The 25,757-nt window shown below is 47.0% G+C and overlaps 2 protein-coding genes across 7 annotated transcripts; one reads left to right on the top strand and one right to left on the bottom strand.

The window, feature by feature from the left end:
- Nucleotides 1–13: 13 nt before the first annotated feature.
- On the bottom strand, nucleotides 14–21,658 carry CIMIP2B (ciliary microtubule inner protein 2B). 6 transcript variants are annotated; one of them, XM_073881383.1, is made up of 8 exons: nucleotides 21,533–21,658; nucleotides 9,450–9,568; nucleotides 5,717–5,841; nucleotides 1,336–1,559; nucleotides 1,053–1,246; nucleotides 782–833; nucleotides 507–704; nucleotides 14–249 (listed from the first exon to the last, which is right to left on the bottom strand). In XM_073881383.1, exons 4-8 carry the CDS (start codon nucleotides 1,502–1,504, stop codon nucleotides 161–163), a joined length of 702 nt encoding a protein of 233 aa, XP_073737484.1. In that variant the 5' UTR covers nucleotides 1,505–1,559; nucleotides 5,717–5,841; nucleotides 9,450–9,568; nucleotides 21,533–21,658; the 3' UTR covers nucleotides 14–160. The 6 variants fall into 6 exon arrangements, with proteins under 6 accessions (XP_073737484.1, XP_073737483.1, XP_073737485.1 ...); XM_073881382.1 differs by lacking the exon at nucleotides 21,533–21,658 and adding an exon at nucleotides 19,307–20,055; XM_073881384.1 differs by lacking the exon at nucleotides 21,533–21,658 and adding an exon at nucleotides 19,681–20,055.
- Nucleotides 20,112–25,708, top strand: TESK1 (testis associated actin remodelling kinase 1). The gene is made up of 10 exons (XM_025852790.2): nucleotides 20,112–21,628; nucleotides 21,753–21,874; nucleotides 22,003–22,051; nucleotides 22,555–22,701; nucleotides 23,024–23,106; nucleotides 23,276–23,366; nucleotides 23,617–23,700; nucleotides 23,853–23,942; nucleotides 24,079–24,193; nucleotides 24,521–25,708. Exons 1-10 carry the CDS (start codon nucleotides 21,416–21,418, stop codon nucleotides 25,405–25,407), a joined length of 1,881 nt encoding a protein of 626 aa, XP_025708575.1. The 5' UTR covers nucleotides 20,112–21,415; the 3' UTR covers nucleotides 25,408–25,708.
- The last annotated feature ends 49 nt before the right edge of the window (nucleotides 25,709–25,757 follow it).

Below are 25,757 nucleotides of genomic sequence, written 5' to 3'. Positions count from 1 at the left end.
TTATTTATTTATTTATTACACCTATTAATAAAAAAGGTGCTCGGCCTCCAAACCATTTCTCTTTGTGCCTCCCCCCACCCCCCTCGGGCCCACCTCTCTTCCTTCCAAAGGGATGGCTGAGATAGGAAGACAGAGAAGAGAGAACTTGAAGTCCAGGTACCTACACCAGGAGCTGCTTCTGGAGGGTGGTGAGGCCCAGTGCATCATGGGTGAGATGCCCATATGTGTGCCCGAACTGGAACTTATACCCTGTATGGACAACAGAGTCTGTCACTTGTAGCCAGTGGCAAGAAGAGCCATTTATTTCTCAGCCAGTGCCTAAGCCCTCCAAAATCTGGTCCCAGCTTCCCACTGTGAGCTACCTCCATATCCTTTTCTGCCCAGTGAGAAAGCCGAACCATATGATCCAAGGGCCCCCCATATCAGTTCCAACCCCCCCCAACCACTTCCACCCATTCCACACACACACACACAAATATTCCAGTCCCCTCTGGGGCTATCCTCACCTGGCACATAGCCCCCATAATTAGGTAATAGGCCCAGGTTCTGAGGGTAGGTCCTAGAAAGTGGAGGGAGATGTTTGGGATCCTTCTGGGGTCTGCTCCCTGAGTACATCTGTCCAAATTCCTGCAGTGCCCGGTTGGTGAGCACAGGAAAGCTGGAGCCAAAGAGGAAGCGGGCACGGGGCACGTAACCAGTGAAGCCTGGGGGGGGGCGGATACTGAGTCAGGACCTCCTGGGAGCCTCCCCATGCCTTTGGTCATTAGCCACTTCCTCTCACCTGGCATGAAGAACTTGCGAGGATCTCTGTCATCCATGGAATAGGGGGAAGCCTTGTGAGGAGAAGGTGGCAGAGAAAAAGTAAGGCTATCCAATTCAGCCCCTGTGCTCCAACAGAAGCTCCCTGGGGGGTGGAGCTGGCGGTCAAGCCCACATCCCCTGCACCCCGTAGCCATGCTACTCATGGCCGCCCTGCCTAGGCCCGCCCACACAGAGGTCAGGCTCCCCAACTCCCAACCCCCCCGGACCCCCTCCAGCCTTCTTGGTCTCACTTGTTCTGCCTCTTGCCCCAGCTCTGGCTCCAGCTTTGGCTCTTGGTCTTTCTCCACATCTTTTTTACCCTTGGCCTCCTTTGGCAGCTGTTGACCCCCTTGTCCCTCAGACCACTGAGTGAAATCACTCAGAGCCTCAGCCCAGACCCGGCTGCAGTTCTTGGCAAAGATGAACTGTGCCTGGGGTACAAAACCTGGGTGGGAGGGGGCAAGAAAGATTTCAGTTAGTGTTTGGGGCACACGTTCTGGGTTGGGGACACCTGTTCAGACTGTCCGTACATACCTGTGTACCCAGGAATCATGCTGGAGCTAAGCCTTTCATGCCCCCGCCTGACAGGCAGGCTTCCCCTGGGAACCTCAGGAGATGCTGGAGGCCGGATGGGAGGCAGAAGTGTGCGATGGGTGGGGGGCCAGGCTAGGCCAGGAAACCCTCGAAGCAGCTGACCGGTCATCTGCCCATAGGTCTGACCCGTGCTGAAGCGAAGTAGTGGGCAGTGTCCGGTGTACCTGTAAGCACAGGACTCACCCGCTCACCTCTAGACCCCCCCTGCTCCACCACCCGCAGAGATAGAAACAGAGACCTCTGAAAGCCCTGGTTTTTTTTCTGGATTCGGTTGCGTATATATTTGGAGCAGGCATTTCTCAGTTCTCTCTGGGTTTTCAACCCTTCCCCTCTGCTGTTACCCTGTTACCATGGAGAAGACAACACAAAGCTTCGTGGCAGGCCCAGCTACCACTATGCCCTTGCTCTTCCTTTTCCATCCAACACCATGAATATCTCAGCCTTGGGCCTACCATACCAGTTTGTCTATTGGCCCCTACGTCCTACGTGGCACAACTCCCATGTCCTTATAGCCCTATTCCCAGAAGCAAGCAGGGATGTGCCCTGGGTTGAAGTCTTACCCTGGGATATAATGAGGGTTCTGAGGGTTCAGCCCTGGTATGAAGGTGCTGGCCATAGCCATGGGAATCCAGGCAGTTCCTTTTGTTTCCCTTGGAGCCGAAGCTTTAGGCTGTGTACTGTGTCCAGGGTTGGTGGGGTGGGACCAGAGGCAGGAGGCGGGGCCAAGGGAGGAGAGAGGGGAGGAGGCACTAGGGAGGTAATTGACAGGGCCAAGGCCAGGAGCTCACTGGTTGGTCTACTCCTGAACAAATGCAGTCCACCACATGGGGGTAGGGAAAAGTGTGAGCGTGGCCTCCTGTTCCTCCGGTTCAGGGAGCGAAGGAAGCCCTAAGGTGGGAGGTGAAAGAACAAAAACTGTGAGGTCCATTCAGCTCTATCTTAAGAGGACCACCCTTCCTTCTTAAACCCCCTGCCTGAAGACATGTGGGTGCTAGTCTTTGTGAGTGTTGACTGAAAGTGATGGAATGCCTGGGAAGAGAGGGTCTCTAAGGGGTCCCGGGGGGGGGGGGGGGACAGGGAGAAAAAGGAACCTAGAGACTCTAAGCAGTGACATTTTCTTTTCAATCATTTTACTTTGACAAGAATTATTTATTGGATATCCACCATCATCTGGATTATCATTCAACAAATAATGCTGTGCTCTGCTAGGCATATTCTGTAGTCGCAAAAGCTAAGCTCCATATGACTTTGGGCAAGTCATTTAGTATCTCTGAACCTTTTACAAAATGTAGATACCAGGACTCACCCTGCTACTGTTGTGAGGCTCGAATTAATATATACAAATGTGTTTTGTACCAGCAAAGACCATGAAGTCAGAAAGGGGGTGGAGGGGAAAGATCATGGGCCTGAGGTCACACTATCATGGGCTCCTACTAGCTTGTGGCCTTAACCTTGTCTGAGCAGGCGACTTAACTTCTGCTGAACATGAATTCCCTAAACCCAAATGTGAAAGTTAAAATAACCTAACCTACCAGGGTGCTGTTAAGATAAAGTCAGTGTGGGAAAGAATTTACCCCAGCACCTGGCACTCAGCTACTAAAACTTAATTTTCTTCCCTATTGTCTAATATTTTCTCTAAGCTTCTAACACACATAGGAGACCTGTGACTAGTTAGTAAATTCAGTGGATATGGGTTTTTCTACTCTGGGAGTTCAAGGAAAGGAAATATGGTAATGTTGGGTTTTAAGACTAGGGACAAATCAGAATTTGTTAAGAAAATAATTCATAGGGTGCCTGGCTGGCTCAATTGGTAAAGCATGCAACTCTTTTTCTAAGGGTTGTGAGTTCAAGCCTCACACTGGCTGCACAGCTTATTTATAAAAGAAAGAAAGGGAATAAAGGGGACGCCTGGGTGGCTCAGTTGGTTAAGCGACTGCCTTCGGCTCAGGTCATGATCCTGGAGTCCCGGGATCGAGTCCCACATCGGGCTCCCTGCTCAGCAGGGAGTCTGCTTCTCCCTCTGACCCTCTTCCCTCTCATGCTCTCTATCTCTCATTCTCTCTCTCAAATAAATAAATAAAATCTTTAAAAAAAAAAAAAAAAAAAAGAAAGGGAATAAAGTAAGAAAAAAGAAAAGAAAGAGGAGAGAGAGAAAGAAAAAAGAGGAAGGAAGGGAGGGAGGAAGGAAGGGGGAAAAATAAGAAAAAATTCAGATTCTAAGAGCAGAGAAGTATGGACCCGAAAGAAGAGCTCTCAGAGGGGGGCAGCATGACTGGAACTCAGCTCTGGGGCTGGGTCAGTCAGGGTCAGGCCAGTTCACCTTTCCAGGAGGCAGAACCTCTGCTCTTCTCCCCACCCAAGTGTGACATGCCCAGGCTGACCAAGCACACATCCCTAACTTGTGGATTGCACAGGAGCGCTGGGCCCCAAGGAATACATTTCACGTTTCTCACTGTTGTGCCAAGGACAGCCTTGGTATGTGGCATTTAGAGCTGGGGTTGTAGACTTGGCTCACTGTTAAGGAAATATGCTAGATGGGGATGGGAACTGAGGGGAGAACCCAGAAAAGCAGCAGTGTGGCAAGGTTAACAACCTAGACTTTTGGATTCTGTAACAAACACTATTGGTTGCACACTGACTACCCATTCCCCTGCCCCCATCTCCCTTCTTCCTAACAGAACCTTAATTTTGTTCTGTGGAGCAGCCAAGAGCTTCAGGGAAGCTTGGAGCCAGCCCTGGGAATGAGTCTTGATTAGTCTAAGCCCATCGTAGTGATCCTATTTCCCCTTGTCAGTGATTAGTGAGGCACGGGCTTATGGCGTTCTGGACAAGAAAAGGGAAGTTGGCCAGGATAAGAGAGGGCCCTAAGAAAAGTAAGCAACTTAAAATGCTCTTTAAAAAGATGCATGACAGGGGCGCCTGGGTGCCTCAGTCAGTTAAGGGTCTGCCTTTGGCTCAGATCATGATCCCAGGGTCCTGGGATCGAGCCCCGCATCGGGCTCCCTGCTCTGCGGGGAGCCTGCTTCTCCCTCTCCCACTCCCCCTGCTTGTGTCCCCTCTCTCACTGTCTCTCTCTCTGTCAAATAAGTAAATAAAATCTTAAAAAGTTAAAAATAAAAAGATACATGACAAAAGAAAAAAGATGCATGACAGGGATGCCTGCGTGGCTCAGTCGGTTAAGCGTCTGACTCTTGATTTCGGTTCAGGTCATGATCTCAGGGTCATGAGATCGAGTCCTGCATCTGGCTAGAAGAGGAACCAGCTTAAGATTCGCTCTCCCTCTCCTGCCCCTCACCCACCTCAAATAAATAAATCTTTTTTTAAAAAATGCATGACAAATGAGAGAGAGAGAGATGGACAAGAAGGAACGATGTCCTTTCCTGCCTTTAGAAGTTCTATGGACGTGATGACAGAACTCTGGTAGGCATCATGAAACCTTGTGGGAAGCTAGGCTAACTTGGGGACAGAGCCTGAATACAGCAAGGATGGATAGGAGAGTAGAAAGGCCTGGGTCCTTGATGAGCTACTGAGCTAACCAACCTTTTTATATGAAATAATTTCATTATTGTTAAAGCCAATTTAAGTTTTCTTTTACTTGGAGCCCAAGGCATCGTAACATAAAAATAAAAACAAACAACAACAACAAAAACTAGTTCAAATCCTAGCTTCCCTGGAGATACGGACGTTGGCCAAATTCATCTCATTGAGCCTCACTCTCTTAGCCATAAAATGAAGACACTAATGTTACTTCATTGAGTAGGACAAAACAGTAGCACAAGATGATACATAAAGAGCCACTGGCCCCAGTGTCTAGCTGATGTTAAGTGCTAACTAAATAGCAATTCCTAGTGTTTGGTTGGAATTTGGTGGGAATGGGAGAAAGGAAAAGAGCTGAGAAACTGAAAGGTCAGCATGTGAAGGTGGGGTGCAGATTAGAAGGGAGAGGCTCGTACAAATTCTGCAGGACCAACCATGGCAGTTGGAATCAGTGTGTGAATTACTACAAATTAGGAAAGAGGTTACAGTGAGTCTTAGATTTGTGTTTGTGAAGAAACAGTCCACTCCTCTTGGTGAATAGCCTGTTACTACTATTTCCATCTGTGTAAACAATATTTCTAAGTCCCTGAAGATCAGAAAGGTGTTCTAACCTGGGAAGGAAGTGAAAGAACTAGCTAAGGGGCCCAAAGGACTGCTCACTGCCTCTGTGCCCCCAATTCCAGGGGACGGTCATCATGGCAACCAAACCCCAGCTTGCTCCTGGTGGGAGCTGCACAGCCAGTGCTGGTGGACAGAAGGTTTCACTGGGATTACACCTACTCACAAAATGAGGGTCCAGTTAGGAAAAAGCCACGTCAGTGCCCTGCCCGTTCCACACAGCCTGTTAGGTCTCCAAAACAGCAGTCTATAACTTCCTGTAGTTCCACCTTTGATCCTGACGAGAAATTGCTGTAAAATTTCATATAAGTACAAATATCAAATCATTATGTTGTACACCTGAAATTAATGTTATATGTCAACTATACCTCAATTTTTAAAAATCAGTCAGAATATTTACCAAAAAAAAGTTTCAGATGGATCCCAGATCAGTCATTTGATTGTAAGACAATACTGGGCAAGCATAAATCCCCTCAATGAAGATGAAGAAAAAGAAAATCATGGGGCCCTTGAAAAAAATTCCTCAGATCAAGACACCACCACAAGTGAAACAAGATGTGAAAAGAATAAACTCCAAACGATTACATACAACACAAAACCTTTTTTAATTAAAATAAATAGATACAATGATTGAATAATTCCACTTCTGGGTATTTACCTGAAGAAAATGAAAATATTAATTCAAAAGATATTTGCATCCCTATCTATGTTCATTGCAGCTATTTACAATAGTCAAGATATGGAAGCAACCTAAGTGTCCATCGATAGATGAATGGATAAAGATGTGGTATATATACATACACAATGGAATATTACACAGCCATAAATGAAGAATGAAATCTTGTCATTTACAAAAACCTAGATGGACCTAGAGGTATTATGCTAAGTAAAGTAAGTCAGACCAAGAATGACAAATGCCACATAATTTCCCTTATATGTAGAATCTAAAAAATAAAACAAAACGAATTAAAAAACAAACAGACTCATAAATATAGAGAACAAAGTGGTGGCTACTGGCAGGGGGGTGAAATAGGCAAAAAGAAATACACAGGAGAGCTGCAATAAAACTACGTCAAAATGGAAGCAAGGTAATGATGAGCCTGAGTTTCAGATGCTTACCTCACAGGGAGTGAGACAAACTGGGAGGAGAGACCATACAGTTAGATGTACGTGATTGCCAAGGTCTCAGGTTTTGTTTGAGATAGCGACTTCATAAATGCTTATTATTATACATTAATAATTAACACAAAATTAATTATACATTAATAATTAATGTATAATATTAATTATACATTAATAATTAATAATTAACCAATGATGAGACTATATCGTAAACCGAGGATTATGATAATCCAAATCTGGGCATTTGACATCCAAGAGGTAGGGTGGGGATGGGAGGAATCCAAGTAGAAATGACCAGAAACAGTAGGATTGACTGGTAGATTTTAATATACTCTTCTGTCTTAAGTAACTCAAGAAGTCAAAATATTAAAAAGGAATACCAGCATCTGAATAAGGATGATTTATTAGCTATACACAGAAGACTTTTTTTTTTAAGATTTATTTTTTTGTCAGAGAGGGAGAGCACAAGCAGGGGTAGAGGCAGGCAGAGCAGGTAGAGGGAGAAGCAGGCTCTCTGCCAAGCAAGGAGCCCGATGCAGTACTCGATCTCAGAACCCTGGGATCATGACCTGAGCTGAAGGCAGACACTTAACCAACTGAGCCACCCAGGCGTTCCTACACATGAGACTTTTATTTTTTTTTTATTTTTTAACTTTTTAAAAATTTTTTAATTCTAAAATATATTCTTTGGTAAAATTTCCTTGATTTTTTTGAATTTTTTTAAATTTTTATTATGTTATGTTAATCACCATACATTACATCATTGATTTTTGATGTAGTGTTCCATGATTCATTGTTTGCATATAAAACCCAGTGCTCCATGCAGAACATGCCCTCTTTAATACCCATCACCAGGCTAACCCATCCCCCCACCCCCCTCCCCCCTAGAAACCTCAGTTTGTTTTTCAGAGTCCATAGTCTCTCATGGTTCGTCTCCCCCTCCAATTTCCCCCCTTCATTCTTCCCCTCCTGCTATCTTTTTTTTTTTTAACATATAATATATTATTTGTTTCAGAGGTACAGGTCTGTGATTCAAGTCTTACACAATTCACAGCACTCACTACAGCACATACCCTTCCCAATGTCTATCACACAGGCACCCCATCTCTCCTACCCCCCACCACTCCAGCAGCCCTCAGTTTGTTTCCTGAGATTAAGAATTCCTCATAGGTGGGGGGATGGGTTAGCCTGGTGATGGGTATTGAGGAGGGCACGTTCTGCATGGAGCACTGGGTGTTATGAACAAACAATGAATCATGGAACACTGCATCAAAAACTAATGATGTAATATATGGTGATTAACATAACAATAAAAAAATTAAAAAAAAAAAAGAATTCCTCATATCAGGGTGCCTGCCTGGGTGGCTCAGTCGTTGAGCGTCTGCCTTCGGCTCAGGTCATGATCCCAGGGTCCTGGGATCGAGCCCCACATCGGGCTCCTTGCTTGGCGGGAAGCCTGCTTCTCCCTCTCCCACTCCCCCTGCTTGTGTTCCTGCTCTCACTGTCTCTCTCTGTCAAATAAATAAATAAAATCTTAAAAAAAAAAAAGAATTCCTCATATCAGCTACACAGGAGACTTTTAAAAACAGGTCATATAGTGGACATTGCTGCTATAAACATTGGGGTGCAGGTGCCCCTTTGAATCCCTACATTTGTATCTTTGGGGTAAATACCTAGTAGCACAATTGCTGGGTCATAGTGTAGCTCTATTTTCAACTTTTTGAGGAACCTCCATACTGTTTTCCAGAGTGGTCACACCAGCTTGCATTCCTACCAACAGCGTAGGAGGGTTCCCCTTTCTCTGAATCCTTGCCAATGTCTGTTGTTTCCTGACTTGTTAATTTTAGCCATTCTGACTGGTGTGAGGTGATACCTCATTGTGGTTTTGATTTGGATTTCCCTGATGCCAAGGGATGTTGAGCACTTTTTCATGTGTCTGTTGGCCATTGGAAAAAAAAAAAAAACGGGTCATAGAGTCTAGTCCTGACTAGAGCATGGGACTAATAGTTCAGGCTTGGGCAAATCACTTCAAGTCTTTGAGCCACATCTGTAAAATGAAAGCGATGCACTGGATGGTTATTAAGATTCTTTCTAGTTCTGGGGCACCTGGTTGGCTCAGTCGGTGGAACATGCAATTCTTGATCTGAGGGTTATGAGTTTGAACCCCATGTTAAGTGTGGAGATTACTTAAAAATAAAATCTTAAAAAAAAGAAAAGACCCTTTCCAGTTCTAACTCCCTTATCTATTCACCAGTGCAAATATTTAATGGGCTGTAAAAAAACCCACACATTTTCAAAAAATAAAAATAAAAGAAACTTTGACATGCTTTCAGAATCATTTCTAAATGCAACCATATTTGTAAAAGTTCCATACAGTTTCCATGATCTTTAAAATGTGCATTTTCCTCCTAGGATACAGTTCCAATTGAATCTTATTCAACTATAAGTTTTCCTGAAAATAGGCCACTATCTGGATATCACTGCTCTGAGCACAGAGGATGGATCAAAGCAAAGGAAATGTCACAGTCTCCTTCTGGCCTTTTTTCATGTACAATATTCTTCAAATCCACAAGGACCAACATTAATTTATTCAGTCCACTAACTATCATCAAACATCTCTGCCAGGCAGTTACCTTCTGGTCAATACAGAGATGAATAGATGAATTAGATATAACTCCTGACCTCAGTGATTTTACATCTATAAAGAAGAGACAGAGGTACAGAGAAAGTCAAAACACAATAAATGCCACAATGGAGATTAAACAAAAACAAATTACCTTACGGGGCTCCTGGGTGGCTCAGTCAGTTAAGCATCTGACTTTTGATTTCAGCTCAGGTCTTGTTATCAGGGTGGTGAGTTCAAGCCCCACACTGGGCTCCACACTGGGCATGGAGCCTACATTTAAAAAACAAACAAACAAAAAAATACCTTATAATAGGCCACAAAGAAAAAACTCAAAAATCCCAATAAGCACAAAATAATCAAGGCACATTTTCTCACACAAACACAATAAACCTGTAAATGAAAAATAAAAATTAGTTTAAACACTAAGACATTTTTTAAAATTTATTTTAAATGGGCTCCACACCCACTGTGGGGCTTGAACTCACCACCCTGAGATCAAGAGTCACATGCTCCACCAACTGAGCCAGCCAGGCACCCCTAAGACATGTTTTAAATGCCTTCTTGGAGCACCTGGGTGGCTCACTCAGTTAAGCATCTGCCTTCAGCTCAGGTCATGATCCTAGGATCTTGGGATCAAGCCCCACATTGGGCTCCCTGCTTGAGGGAAGCCTACTTCTCCCTCTCCTCTCAGCTCATAAAAATGTCTTCTTAGGGGCGCCTGGGTGGCTCAGTTGGTTAAGCGACTGCCTTCGGCTCATGTCATGATCCTGGAGTCCCGGGATCGAGTCCCGCATCGGGCTCCCTGCTCGGCGAGGAGCCTGCTTCTCCCTCTGACCCTCCCCCCTCTCATGTACTCTGTCTCTCATTCTAGCTCTCTCAAATAAATAAATCTTTAAAAAAAAGTCTTCTTAAATAATTATTGGGGCAAAGAAAAAAGTATGATTACACACCATCATTCAGAGACAAATAACAAATGAGAATTCAATCAAAGCCGAATTCAGAGGCAGATTTTCTTAAAAGATTTATTTATTCATTTGAGAGAGAGAGTGAGCAAGTGGGGGGAGGGGGGAAGAGAAAGGGAGAGAATCTTAAGCAAACTCCCTGCTGAGCGAGGAGTCGAATGCAGGGCTTGATCCCCAGACCCTGAGATCATGACCTGAGCCAAAATCAAGAGTCGGACCCTTAACCAACTGAGCCACCCAGGTGCCCCTTCAGAGGCAATTTTTAGCCTCAAGTGCATACTGACATCATGACTAAGGACATAGGCTCAATTCTAGATCTCTCACTAGCTGTACAACCTTGGGTAAACTGGTAAACCTCTCTGGATCTCTTGTCCCCTCATCTATAAAATGAGAATAGTAATACTGTAAGCATAATACTGTAAACTTAAATGGTAATATAAAGCAGAGTGGTTGCTGGCACCTAATAAAATGTCAATAATATCACAACAAGCGTTCCAGTGGGAGCGGGGTTTGTGACAAAAAACAACCGTCCACTTTTCCTGGCCCAAGTACAGGAACAGGATGAAGAGTAAGAGGAAGGAGAGATTATCTTAAAGATGAATCCGATTTCTGGAGTGGTGGGGGGTGGGAGGGATGGGGTGGCTGGGTGATAGACATTGGGGAGGGTATGTGCTATGGTGAGCGCTGTGAATTGTACAAGACTGATGAATCACAGAGCTGTACTTCTGAAACAAATAATGCAATATATGTTTAAAAAAAGAAGAAGAAGATAGCAGGAGGGGAAGAATGAAGGGGAGTAAGTCAGAGGGGGAGACGAACCATGAGAGATGATGGACTCTGAAAAACAAACTAGGGTTCTAGAGGGGAGGGGGGTGGGGGGATGGGTTAGCCTGGTGATGGGTATTAAAGAGGGCACGTATTACATGGAGCACTGGGTGTTATACGCAAACAATGAATCATGGAACACTACATCAAAAACTAATGATGTAATGTATGGTGATTAACATAACAATAAAAAACTGAGAAAAAAAAAGATGAATCCGATTTCATGGGGACCCAAGGCACGAACTATATAGCCTGGCCTCGTAGAACCTGGAATTGAGAAACTTGAAAGCTGATAAAAGTGAAAGCTGTTTTTTTTCACTCTTTTCTCCCTGGGGCCACGTGCTTCTCTCTGTGAATCTGCTCACTTCTCTCTCTCTCTCTCCTCCCCTCATTCTCTCTCTCAATCTGCAAACTCTCTCTCCCTCCGTTTCCCAGATGGATTTCTATTCCCTCATAGCTTCAGTGTGCGTGTGGCTCATCGCAAAATGAGCTCCTCTTCCCCCACCATCTCTGTAACAATGATTTCTTAAGCAGGGATGTGCTTCAGAATTACACAGAGTGGTTTTTTAAAAAATATTCATGTCCAGCCCCATCCAGGTTATTTTGGGAATTGGGTCCCTGGTATATATATATTTTTTTAACTTTTTAATTTGGAAAAAAAAAACCTACAGAAAAATCACAATAAAAATATAACCTTTACCGAGATTTAGCAATCGTTAACATTCTGCAGCTTGGAAGTATACGATTCCATGTGCCCAGGAAGAAAGGAGAAGCAGATATAGATGAACACTGATACCTATACCACCTCTGTCTCTCTAAAGCCTGGCCTCACAGCAGATGGGTAGGCTGCCCTGACCAACCAGTTGTGCCGAGGGAGGGCAGGACGTTGTGCGCTGCAGGGCAGGCTGTGAGGATGTCAGCAGAACAGGCTGCAGACAGCCTAGCCAGGTAAACGAGTCTAAAACCAACTAAGTTAACTAGCTAATAAATAAGCAGTCAACTCAAGAAGCTAGAAAAAGAGGAACATCATAAGCTAAGGAAAAGAGGAAAAATTTATGAAGCTAACAATAGACACCAATAAACCAGAAACCAGAAAAACAATAGAAATGATGTTTCTAAGAGCTGTTTAAAAAAAAAAAAGACAACATAGTCAGCAAACTACTGGCACAGCTAGCCAAAAGAAAAAAGACCCCCCCGGCCCCCGGAGTGGCATGAGGAAGTGGCTAAAAACACAGGCAAACAGGAATTTTTTTATTATAAAAGAATACTAAGTGAAACTCCATGTAATTAAACCAAAAAGTTTCAGTGCAATTAATATTGTCCAGGAAAATATAAATCAAAATCAACCCAAAATGATACAGAACATCTGAATAAAATAATAGCCACAGAAGAACCTGAAAAATGGTCAAAAAGATGCCCCCTACCAAAAGACCCACATCACACTTAATTCACCAAATTAGTATTAACTTAATTCAAAACCTAACAGCCTCATACAAGTTATGCAGATGAAAAATTACAAATAAAACATCAGACCAGGGACAGCAAATAGCAGGATGCTTGTCTGCTCTCCTCCAGTCCAATGGAAGATACCACTAAATGACCACGGCCCTGTTTCTGGGACTTCTCAAGGCTCTGCAAGACAGCGTACCTTGAGTGATTTCTGCCAAAGGCTCAGCATAAGGGAGCACTGGCAAATGTTCTCTCTTTATTACCCTTGAACTGAGAGCCCAATACGGGCAGATACTTTATCTATCTTGTTCACAAGTGTATCTCTAGCATTCAGCACAGCTATCTGGCACATAATATGAACTAAACAAAATCCAACAATATTGTAAAGGAATAATATACACTAAGATTAGTAGGTTTCTAGGACTATAGCAATGATTGAACTAGAAAATCCATCAATGTAGTTAACAGGAATAAACCAAAGGAAATGGCCATTTCATCACTCTAACAGACCCTGGGGAAATCTTTTAGAAAATTAAATATCGGGGCTCAGTCATTAAGCATCTACCTTCGGCTCAGGTCATGATCCCAGGAGCCCCCTGCATCGGGCTCCCTGCTCAGCGGGAAGCCTGCTTCTCCCTCTCCCGCTCCCCCCACTTGTGTTCCCTCTCTCGCTGTGTCTCTCTCTGTCAAATAAATAAAATCTTTAAAAAAAGAAAGAAAGAAAGAAAATTAAATATCCATTTGTGATTTTTAAAAGGCTTTTTAGTAAACCAGGAACAGAAACATGAAAAAGAATATTTGAAATGAACAGCCAATATCAACTACTTCAAAGAGAATAGCCAGGGCCAGCAGATCTGATTCACTGTACCAAATCCGATTAACTAGTCATTTAGGGGGTGTTACTGTGAGGTTTCTGAAAAAGGGTCGTGGCTTAGCAGAAAAAAGTACTAAGGATTAACTATGTTGGCCATGGGCATAAGATGGATGCCAGAGTGTGGAGTTGATAGTCCCTCACTTTAGGCAATCTTATAAAAGTCAGAACGAAGACAAGACTGATCACCATTACCTTTATTATTCAACATTACTCTAGATAGTCTAGATAGTACATGAAACAAAAATAAGTAATAAGAACCATAAATGTTGGGAAAGAAGAAAATCTTTACCTGCTTAGCTACAAAAGAAGCCACTGAAAAACAATGAGAATAAGAGTAGTGTAAAATGGCTTATTACATGAAAAATAAATTCAAATATGAATTGCTTTACTAGCCCGCACTACCAGTTAGATGTCATGCTGGGGACTTCAGAACATCTAAGTGTTCTCCAGAGGATTACCCAAAGCAAATCAACTATGTAAGGTTTAGATAACTGTGTGTTTGCCTTTCAACAATTTGACTAGATTGTAATCCCTAGAGCAACCACTAAGAAAGTAACTAAAATGTTAAAAAAAATAGGAAAACTAGAATTATATGCTAAAAAATATTAGTTTAAACCAAACAAATGTAGTAAAGGGAGAACAGAGGAACAAAACACATCAAAAGGGACCTGAGGCAATGAAAACGTATGTCCACACAAAAACCCGTACATAAATGCTCATAGGAGCATCATTCATAACAGCCAAAAAGTGGAAACAACCCAAACAACAATCAGCTGGTGGACAGATAAACATGGTACATTCAAACAATGGAATATTATTCAGCAATAAAAAAGAATGAAGTACTGTTACATGCTATCACATGGATAAACCTTGAAAACACTATGCTGAGTGAAAGCAAGGTACAAGAGCCCGTATATTGCACGATTCAATACATGAAATGTCCAGAAGAGGCAAAACTATACAATGAAAAAGTTAACTAATGGTTGCCTAGGACTATCGGTCAAGGAGTCAGAGGGGGATATAGGGAGTGACTGCCAACGGACATGAGGTTTCTTCTTCTTAGGATGATGAAAATACTCTAGAATTGATTGCGATGATAGTTGCAAACTCAGTGAATACAACAAAAACCACTGAATTTTACACTTTAAATGGGTGAATTATATGGTATTTCAATTATGTTTCAATATAAAACTGATAAAAAATTAAATAAAATTCCAAAAAAAGCAACCCAAATCTAATAATGTAGAAGGAGGAGGAGAGGAAGGAGGAGGGGGAAGAGGGGAAGAAAAAGAAAAAACATCAAGATCAGGTTAGGTTTATACTACAAATGCAAAGTTAGTTTAATTCTAGAAGATTAATTAATATACTATATCATTGTTTAGAAATCTTTTCTCCTTTCCTACCATCCCCACTCTAGACAGAGTATACATTGGGCTTGGCCATATGACTTGCTTTGGCCACTGGAATGTTGCCAGACATGTTATGACCCAGAGACAGGAAAGCGGTTGCAAAACCATACTTGTCCTCTTACCTTCCTCCCATCACCACGAGAAGAACATGCCCAGGCTATCCAACTGGTCCCAGGAAGAGAGACAGATGGCACCCAGCAAAACACTCTAGCCAATCCTAGTATAGAATGCTGACCCCAGTCAGCCCAGGGATTTAGAAGAATTAGTAATTGTTGTTTTATGCCACTGGGTTTTTTTTTTTTTTTAAGATTTATTTATTGGGGCATCTGGGTGGCTCAGTTGGTTGAGTGTCCAACTCTTGATTTTGGCTCGGGTCATGATCTCAGGGTCCTGAGATTGAGCCCCTCTTTGGGCTCTGCACTGAGCATGGAGCCTGCTTGAGATTCTCTCTCTCTCTCCCTCTACCTTTCCCCCCTGCTTGTACTCTCTCTCTCTCAAAAAAGATTTATTTACTTATTTGAGAGAGAGAGAGAGTGCGAGCAGGGGGAAGAGCAGAGGGAGAGGGAGACGAGCAGACTCCCTGCTGAGAGGGAAGACCATCATGGGGCTCAATCTCAGGACCCTGAGATCATGACCTGAGCCGAAATTAAGATTTGGACGCTTAACTGACTGAGCCACCCAGGTGCCCCTATGCCACTGGGTTTTGATGTGATTAGCTACATGCCACTTTTGTGATAAGAGCTAACTGGTATATGTAGCTACAAAAAAATCCACAGTAAACATGAAATTTAAAAGTGAAAAATCAAAAACATTCTTTTAAAGATCAGGAACAAGAGACAAGTGTCTACTGCCATTACTTCACTCAACATTATACTGATGGTCTCAAGCAAAAGAACAGAATATAAATATTAGGAGAAAAATAGAACTATAGTAAAGATTTTGGGTTTTTTTTTAATATTTATTTATTTATTTGTCAGAGAGAGAGAGGGAGGAAGAGAGAGAGAGCATGAACAGGGGGAGTGGCAGGCAGAGGGAGAAACAGGTTCCCCGCTGAGCAAGGAGCCTGATGTGGGGCTCGATCCCCGGACCCTGGGATCATGACCTGAGCTGAAGGCAGACGCTTAACCGAATGAGCCACCCAAGGGTCCCAATAGTAAAGATTCTGATTTTGGGGCGCCTGGGTGGCTCAGTTGGTTAAGCAACTGCCTTCTGCTCAGGTCATGATCCTGGAGTCCGAGGATCGAGTCCTGCATCGGGCTCCCTGCTCAGCAGGGAGTCTGCTTCTCCCTCTGACCCAACCCCATCTCATGCTCTCTCTCTCTCTCTCATTCTCTCTCTCAAATAAATAAATAAAAACTTAAAAAAAAAGATTCTGATTTTGATTCTGAATGAGATAATAGAAGGTTTTGAGCAGAGAGAGAAAATGAACTGACTTACACTTTATTTTTTTTTAAAGATTTATTTATTTATTTGACAGAGAGAAAGCGATAGCAAGGGCAGGAACACAAGCAGGGGGAGTGGGAGAGGGAGAAGCAGGCTTCCCGCAGAGCAGGGAGCCTGATGTGGGACTCGATCCCAGGACGCTGAGATCAGGACCTGAGCCGAAGGCAGACGCTTAACGACTGAGCCCCCCAGGCACCCCGACTTATACTTTAAACAGGAGTATTCTGGCTGCTCAGCAGAGAAGAGGCTATAGGGAGACAGGCATAAGCAGAGAGACCACAAAGGAGGCAGCTTCGATGGGGTCAGAGGCAGTGAAAATGTCAGAAGTGATCAAGATATGGATAGATTTCAAACATTTAGCAGACACAATTTGTTGATATGCTGAATATGGGGTAGAGAAAAAGAGAAAAGTCCAGGATAACTCTGAATTGTCTTGCCTGAAGCATCTAATGGATTAGATTTATTGGGATGGATTAGATTTATTGAGATGGCAAAGCCTTAGAGAAAAGCTGGGAAAGAGGTACAAGATTCAAGAGTTCTGTTTTGTACCCAGTGATTTTGAAAAGCCAATTAGATATCCAACTGGAAGGGGCACATGAGTGGCTCAGTCGGTTAAGTGTCCATCTCTTGGTTCCGGCTCAGGTCATGATCCCATGGGTAATAGGACTGAGTCCCATGTCCTGTTCCCATGCTCAGCGAGGAGTGGCTGGAGATTCTCTCCCTCTGCCCCTCCCCGCCCAAGCACAAGCACATGAACACTTTCTAAAATAAATCAATCAATCTTAACCAAAAAAAAAAAAGATGTGGGGTGCTTGGGTGGCTCAGTTGGTTGAGCATCTGACTTTGGCTCCGGTCATGATCTCAGGGTCTGGGGTTTGGGCCACGAGTCAGGCTCCCCACTCAGTGGAGAGTCGGCTTATCCCTCTCCCTCTGCCCCTCCCCCAGCTTGTGCACACACACACACTCTCTCTCTCTGTGTGTCTCAAATAAATAAATAAAATCTTAAAAAAAAAAAAGATATCCAACTGGAGCTGATGAGTAAGCAACTGAATACAGGAGTTCAGAGGAAAAGTGGGAGAGAAAATGGGAGTTATTAGCATGTGAATAGTATTTAAAGCCTTGGAGTTAATGCCACATAAGTGTGTAGAAAGAAGAGCAGAGGTCCAATGATGGAGCCCTGGGTATGTCACTGCTTAGAGATCAGGAAGATCTAGAAGATCAGCAGAAGACACTAGAAGAAAGAGCCAATAAAATATGAGGAGAATCAAGAAATTAAATGAAGAAAGTAATCAAAATGTGATAATGGTATTTTGGTTACACAGAAAATGACCTTAAGAGACAATGCTAATGAAGTGCCATGATGTCTACAAGTTATTTTCAAATGGTACAATAAAAATGTATTATATTCTGTCAGATCATATATCATATACCACATTAGAGAGACCCAAAGAGAACAAACAGCAAAATGTTAACAACTGTTGAACCTAGATGAAGGTACACAGGTATTCACTGTGCATTCCTTCAACTTTTCTGCCTATTTGAAATTTTTCCTAATAAAGAGATGGTAGAGGGGACTGTTTTGAGAAGAATAATCAACTATATTCACGAAACTGCTCTTCCTAGGCCAAATAATCTTATATCCCTAGTAGTCCGATTGTGGTCTCTAAATGCCATTTCTAACTAAATGGAATTATGACTCACTGGAAAAAATAGCTGATACCAGCTCTAGTCTAGGAGTGCACAAATGAGCCTGGAACATTTTACCATATCAAATAGCAAGAAACCTTAAGGGTTGTGTCAAAAGGACTCATTCCCACTGGCCAAAATAGGACAATTTAAAAATGATAAAAAAACAGCCAACAATTGAAACACATACTTGTGTTAAATTATGAGTTCATAATGGTACTATTAAAACAAAACAAAACAAAACAAAACCGGGGCACCTGGGTGGCTCAGTTAGTTAAGCATCCAACTCTTGATTTCGGCTCAGGTCATGATCTGAGTCATGAGATTGAGCCCTGCGTGAGGCTCCGCACTGAGCATGGAACCTGCTTAAGTTTCTCTCTCTCTCTCTCTCTCTCTCCCTCTGCCCATCTGCTCACATGCTTTCTCTAAATAAAAAAAATAAATAAATAAACCCTGACATTAAAAAATATCTCATTTTTCAAGGATGCAAGGGAACTAACTCACTAAAAGCTGGGAAAATAAAAGGGAAACAAGCATTTTTCTTGCCTTTCCTACATGAAATATATCTCTGGGTAACAAACAGGTATGGAAAAGTTTCTCTTTGTAGAGGAAGGAAGGAAGAATAGAATATTATTTTCTAATTCCTACATTCCCCCAGAGGACAACTGGCAATGTCTAGAGACATTTTTGATGTCACAACTAGGGGAGCTGCTACTGGCATCCAGAGATGCTGCTAAACATTCTACAATGCACAGACAGCCACCTCACAATAAAGAATGATCTGGCCCCGGGGCGCCTGGTTGGCTCAGTCGTTTAAGTGTCTGCCCTCCCCTCCGCTCAGGTCATAATTCCACGGTCCTGGGATGAAGCCCCCGCATCAGGCACCCTGCTCAACGGGAGTCTGCTTCTCCCTCTCCTTCTGCCCGCCCGCAACTGTGCTCTCTCTCTCTCTCTCAAATAAATAATTAAGATCTTAAAAAAAAAAAAAAATCCCGGCTGATGCTCCTTCTTTCCACTGAACTGACTGACTCTGGATACTAAATCAATCAGCAAGCTTTCCCGTATTAGTTGAATGTTTCCTCCTCTCCTTCCTCTTATCCCTGTCCTAGCTCAGTCTCTTCGCCTTTCCTGACAGAAGCACTGGCAAGTCTCCTTGCCTCCATAGGACAACCACAGTGATCTTTTGAAAACAGGATCCTGGCCCCTCTGCTTGGAATTATTACCACCAACAATAGTAACTCTCAAATTTAGATAAACGGTCAGATATATGTGAATTATCTATTATAATATTATTTTAACAAAATGAAGCATAAATTCCTAGTGTTTATAGATCTCATACAACTATAGAAATCAAACTTACAAATTAAATAGTTGTGGATGCTAACATTAAGGTCATGAATGAGTTTGTTTTGCTGAGACCAAACAAGGCCCAGGCATATGTTGTTCTCAAGACTGGCCCGTCTCCACTGGCTCGGACGATGGTGAAGCTCTCCCACTCTCTCTCCAGAGCTGTGCGAAACCTTCTCTTGCACGGTGCACGGGCACAGCCTCTGGCCTTCTCTCCACTCTAAGGCACGGTTTGTAATCTAAGACTGCTTTTTCTCTATTCATTAGCCTTGGACAATTAAACAGAACTCGGCTCCATCTCTCATAAACACGGGCCAGGGCTCTGTCAGAAGGCGAGCACCCACATGGATGCAGACTGTGCTTGTATAAATTTCCTTTCCATCTTACCACAAAAACAGAAATGCAGTACTTGAGAATTTTTGAAAAGAATTCAGCCTTCCTCCCTCAAGCTGCGTCGCAGCCCGTTTCCCTCCGGAGACCTGCAGCCTCCACTCCCGCCGCCCTCCATTCCGCCGCTAGGTGGCAAGCTGCTCAGTGCCGCCCACAATCGCTTGCCCCGGAGGCGTCTGCCGGATCGAGCGACGTCACTCATCCCTGGCGATAATTGGCTATTTCGCCGACGCCGGGGGGAGGAGCCAGCGGAGAACCGGAAGCGTTGGGTACTGCGGGTGCACAGTGCGTGCGCAGTCAGGGCCCAGCGCCGACTTAAAAGAGGCCAGCTGCAGCTCCTCCTCCAGCCTGAGGGGGCAGACCGGATTCCTACGAGGTGGAGGGCGGAACGTCCTGAGAGGGGTCACACTGATAAGGGCTGGGCCACACTGAGGGGAGGAGTCACGTTGAGAGGAGGGGTCACAATGACTGGTGGAGTCACTCTGAGAGGTGGGGTCTCATTGTGTGGGAGGGGTGTCGCACTGAGGGGTTCTGGTACACGCTGACGGAGGCAGTATTGTACTGAGGAACGGTCCCTGTGAACGGGGGGATCTCACTGAGGAAGAGAGGGGTCTCCGAAGGGGAGGCCTCCTGGAGGGGCGGGGTTTTGCCAAGGGGTGGGATCCCACAGGAGGAGGGGCTTCCGGACAGGTGGAGGCTTCTCTGCAGAGAGATAGGGCCGTTTGGAGGAAAGAGTAAGAGGAAGGTTCGGGCTGGGTGGTCACTGGGCGGATACTCTCTTTCTTTGTACTTTATTCGAGGGAGGCGGGATGGAGTAAGAAGGTGTAGGCCACACCAGGGACGGACTGGCCACCGGCTCACTATACAGGCCTGAGGCACCACAACCGCCGGAGAAGGGAGAAAGTGTCAGGGAATCCAGAGGTGTAGGGGTCGAGACCTGGGAAATGGGCAGGCTGGGCCAGAGCGGAGGCCGGGAAGGTAGGCAGGTTGCTGGGCTACCTCCGATTGTGGCTGAACCTGAAGGGTCTACTCTTCTGCCCTGCTGGCCCACGGAGCCCAGGAATCCGGAGGCTTCCTGAGCCCGGCTGTCCTCAGACAGTGGCCTGAGGGTGGGAGGAGGGAAAGGACTCCCAGGGCAGCTAAAAGACATTTGAGCTGCGCGTACGCACAATCAGTCCATAATTCCCTTCAGTTATTCAGCTCGGGCCAGAACTAATTCGGCCTCGACGTATCAGACCCACTCGCTTAGGGTGTCGCGGCCACCGGTTGGGGGTTGTGTACCTGAGGGGGCGTGGCCGCTGCCCGTGGGCCGGACTGGAAGGAGTTAAGCGGAGGCCCGGCTCAGCCCCGCCCCCGGCAGGCCGCGGAGCCTGAACCCCAGCGGCGAAGCGGAGCCGCTGCCGCCCGCCCGCCCGCCCGCCCGCCCGCCTCCGCCTGCGGGGAACCCGCCCGCCCGCCTGCCCGGCGGCGCCCAGGAGAGACACCGCCACCGCCCGGCCCAGGCCCAGGCCCAGGCCCTGCGCAGAGCGAAGCGGAGCGGCGTCTACCCGGGCCCTGCAAGCCGGCGCGGCGGGGGCGGGCCCAAGATCTTCCGCGGATCTTCCATTCTCCAGGGCAGGAGCGGGAGCCCCAGCGTCCCGGATCGGGCTGGGCGCACGCCCATGGCAAGCGCGGCCTGCCCGGGCCCCGGGGACCCTGCCATGTGAGGCAGGCCCGGGCTGGGGGCCCGGCCATGGCCGGGGAACGGCCCCCACTGCGGGGCCCTGGGCCAGGGCCCGGAGAGGCGCCGGGGGAGGGGCCCCCGGGACCGGGGGGCACGGGTGGAGGCCGGGGCCGCCCCTCCTCCTACCGGGCTCTCCGCAGCGCCGTGTCAAGCCTGGCGCGCGTGGACGATTTCCACTGCGCCGAGAAGATCGGGGCCGGCTTCTTCTCTGAGGTCTACAAGGTAGGATCAGCAGAGGGGCGGGACCGAGCCTTAGACGGGAGGCTGGAACTAGGGGACCCAGACCCGGACGACCCGCGCGACCTGGCGGATCTGCCCTGGACTCGCCAGCCTATGCCGCCCCCAGGTTAGGCACCGACAGTCAGGGCAAGTCATGGTGCTGAAAATGAACAGACTCCCCAGTAACCGGGGAAACACGCTACGCGAGGTGCAGCTGATGAACCGGCTCCGACACCCCAACATCCTAAGGTGAGCGGCCCCAGCCGCTTGCTGAGAAGCTTGCTGGGAGAAGAGGAAAGATCCCGCGGGAAAAGTGGAAACTGTAGAGGGCCTGGACTCTTACAGCCTACCCTCCTATCTTCTCCATCCTCTTCCAGGTTCATGGGGGTCTGTGTGCACCAGGGGCAGCTGCACGCTCTTACAGAGGTGAGGATGGGCCAGGAAGGAGGGGACCCCCAACACCACCAAGGGGAGAGAGAATGTCCGCGCCCAGTGCATCTACAGAGGACTACTGAGAGGCAGCAGGACCTCCTCCCATGAGAGGCTTCCCTGAACTTCCTTTGGGCTAATCACAAATAAAATGCCTCAGCTGGTCACATTCTCTATATGCGCTATAACAATGCTGTCCAATAGAACTTTCTGTAGTGATGAAAATCTTCTATAGCTACATGTGGCTAGGGAGCAGTAGAAATATGACCAGTGTGACTGAGGAACTAAATGTTTAATTTTATTTAAACTTAATAATTTAAATAGTTGCACATGTCTTGGACAGGACAGCCCTAGAATATGAGTGGGGGACCCTAGAGCACAGACTCACCCTTCTGACCTTTGTGATCCCTCCTCCTGAGTGTCCCCTGGCTTATAAGTGGGAGACCTAGAGTACAGGCGGAAACCTTAACATTCATTCCCCTTCTCCCCCTATGCCTCAGTATATGAATGGGGGGACCCTGGAACAGCTGCTCAGCTCCCCAGAACCCCTATCCTGGCCTGTCAGGCTCCACCTGGCTCTGGACATTGCCCGCGGCCTGCGGTACCTACATGCCAAAGGTGTATTCCACCGAGACTTAACATCCAAGGTAGGCTGGCCAGGTGGGTGGAGGCATGAAAGGGGATTTGAGGCTATTACATTGTAACCGGCCCATAGATGTTAGAATATGGGTAGTAGACCTGTTAGGATGTTGGAGTAGCAAGGCCCTGGAGAATGGGGACTGGGGTGAGGGGGAGCTCTGAGGGGCTGAGTACCACGCTATGTTTGGAGTGATAGATGATGTTGAAAGATTGGGGTGCACTGGAGAACTGGGAGATCAGAGAGGGTTGGGGTTACTGTGGAGTGACAGGGCTTTGGGGTATATATTGGGAGATCAGAGAACAGAAGGTGATGGCTTATATGTATGTCAGAACTGTCTGATCCGACGGGAAGACCGAGGCTTCACGGCTGTTGTGGGTGACTTCGGGCTGGCTGAAAAGATTCCTGTGTATAGGTGAGGTGAATGCCCCTGGGCCCCCCCAAACTTTCTAGAAGGTCCCTATCTAAGTGAAGCCCCCAGAGACATCTCCTTTGGAGTGGGGAGGGGGCTGAACTCATCCCCTTTTGTTTAGGGGGGTTATCTGAGTGGGGTGTCTCTGATCACTCTGCCCCTACCCCTGCAGGGAAGGGGCAAGAAAGGAGCCATTGGCTGTGGTAGGTTCCCCATACTGGATGGCTCCAGAGGTGTTGCGGGGTGAGCTGTATGATGAGAAGGTAAGACATCAATCCTTCAGATTCCAAGGCCTTCCAGAGACCCTTGAGATACTTTTAGAAGGCCCCATCCCAAGTCCTTTAACAGCCATACAGAATATTTAGGAGACCCCCAAATTCCTCCTTGCCCGCTCATAGGCACCCCTCCAATGCATAAAACTATCAAGACTTCCCCCAAATTCTGACATATTCTGACAAAATTCTGACATGAAAACCATCAGTTACTCCCGCTGACATTCTCTCCTCCCCTCAGGCCGACGTCTTTGCCTTTGGGATTGTCCTCTGTGAGCTCATTGCACGAGTACCTGCGGACCCAGATTACCTGCCCCGAACTGAGGTGAATGATGTCTCCAGGTTTGATAAGGGGGAGCTCCAGACTGGGCAGCTCATAACCGAGGAGGGTTCCCTGGAGGTTGAGGTCCTGATTGGGGATCAGAAGGCGAACCCAAGGAAGGCTGACCTGAAGGCCCCTCCTCTCTGTCCCCGCAGGACTTTGGCCTGGATGTGCCTGCTTTCCGGACCCTGGTAGGGGATGACTGCCCACTGCCCTTCCTGCTCCTAGCCATCCACTGCTGCAGTGTAAGAGCCTCTCTCTCCCTGCCCACCACCCCCATCCATCAGCTGGCAAGGCTTTCCTGTTCCAGGTGGTGGGAGGAAAACCTAGGGACCCTCTTTTGGAGCACTGAGTGAAGCTGTCCCTGTCTCTACTCATCAGATGGAACCAAGCACTCGTGCTCCCTTCACCGAAATCACCCAGCACCTGGAATGGATCCTGGAGCAGCTGCCTGAGCCAGCCCCCCTCACCAGAGCTCCCCTGACACACAGTCAGAGTAAGTGAGCATGACCTTGACCCACCTGAATTCCTTCTGCCTCTTCCTTAGAACTCAGGGGATTAAGACTAAGTGTATTTATTAGTTGGGGGGTGGGGGTATGAAAGGACATCTCAAATAAGATATTTCCAAATTCTAGAGCCAAGGGAGGGGAAGAAGGAAAGAAGAGGTAAAGGAGGGCTAGAGGTCACATCTCCCCCTGTCCAAAGTACCCAATGGGCCTCCTTTTTGTGAGCTCTGGTCCCACCAGCCTCCTGGTGAATAATGAGGCCTCAAGGAGCCATGATCAATGCTGAGAACAGTAACCACAGACTTCTCTGTCTACAGGGTCTGTTTCAAGAGGGGTTCCCTCTGCCACACTTCCTAGGCCAGACCCCCGGCTTTCCCGAAGCCGGTCAGACCTCTTCCTGCCCCCGTCACCAGAATCACCCCCCAACTGGGGGGACAATCTGACTCGCGTCAACCCCTTCTCACTCCGGGAAGACCTCCGGGGAGGCAAGATCAAGCTGTTGGACACACCCAGCAAGCCAGTCGGGCCCCTGCCCCTTGTTGCACCATCACCACTGCCCTCCACGCAGCTGCCCTTGGTGACCACTCCAGAGATCCTGATCCACCCCGGGACCCCTGCCCGTCGCTGCCGCTCGCTCCCATCATCCCCTGAGCTCCCCCGACGTATGGAGACAGCACTGCCAGGTCCTGGCCCTCCCAGCGTGGGCCCCTCGGCTGAAGAAAGAATGGAGTGTGAGGGCAGTAGCCCTGAGCCAGAACCCCCAGGACCAGCTCCCCAGCTGCCCCTGGCCGTGGCCACAGACAACTTCATCAGCACTTGTTCCTCAGCCTCCCAGCCCTGGTCCCCTAGATCAGGACCTGTCCTTAACAACAACCCCCCGGCTGTGGTGGTGAACTCCCCACAGGGCTGGGCTGGGGAGCCGTGGAACCGGGCCCAGCATAGCCTGCCCCGGGCAGCAGCCCTGGAGCGGACAGAACCCTCACCGCCCCCTTCAGCTCCCCGGGAGTCTGATGAGGGGCTGCCCTGCCCTGGCTGCTGTCTTGGCCCTTTCAGCTTTGGCTTCCTGTCCATGTGCCCCCGCCCCACACCAGCTGTTGCCCGCTACCGCAACCTGAACTGTGAGGCGGGCAGTCTCCTCTGCCACCGAGGGCACCACGCCAAGCCTCCCACACCCGGCCTGCAGCTGCCCGGGGCGCGCTCTTAACAGTGGGGCCTGTGGTCTCTGGCCTCTAACTTTGGCCTTCAGGAAGCCCTGTGAGGACTGAGCACACATGTTGGACAGTGCCAGCCCCAGATGGGCTGACCGGCTCTGCTCCCCATGTAGGGGAGCCTCAGCATGGATTCAAGGGACGGAACATTTCCTATCCAGCCCCTGGGTTTGCTCTTCTGTGGGCGATCACTGAACCAGACAAAGCATTGCTGACACATGAGACTAACACGTGCAATTATTTAAAAATATTTCAATAAAACTGCCTGGCTGGCTCCGGGCTGCCCCTATCCACTCAGCCCATGCGCCCTCCTCCACCCCCCTGCAATTCCACCATAGGAAATTCT

Source organism: Callorhinus ursinus, unplaced genomic scaffold (assembly GCF_003265705.2).
Source record: "Callorhinus ursinus isolate GAN/ISIS: 27379988/994484 unplaced genomic scaffold, GSC_fseal_2.0 scaffold42, whole genome shotgun sequence".
Classification (NCBI taxonomy): Eukaryota; Metazoa; Chordata; class Mammalia; order Carnivora; family Otariidae; genus Callorhinus; species Callorhinus ursinus.
Note: the sequence above shows the minus strand (reverse complement) of the source record. Positions and strands in the feature narration are given on the sequence as shown.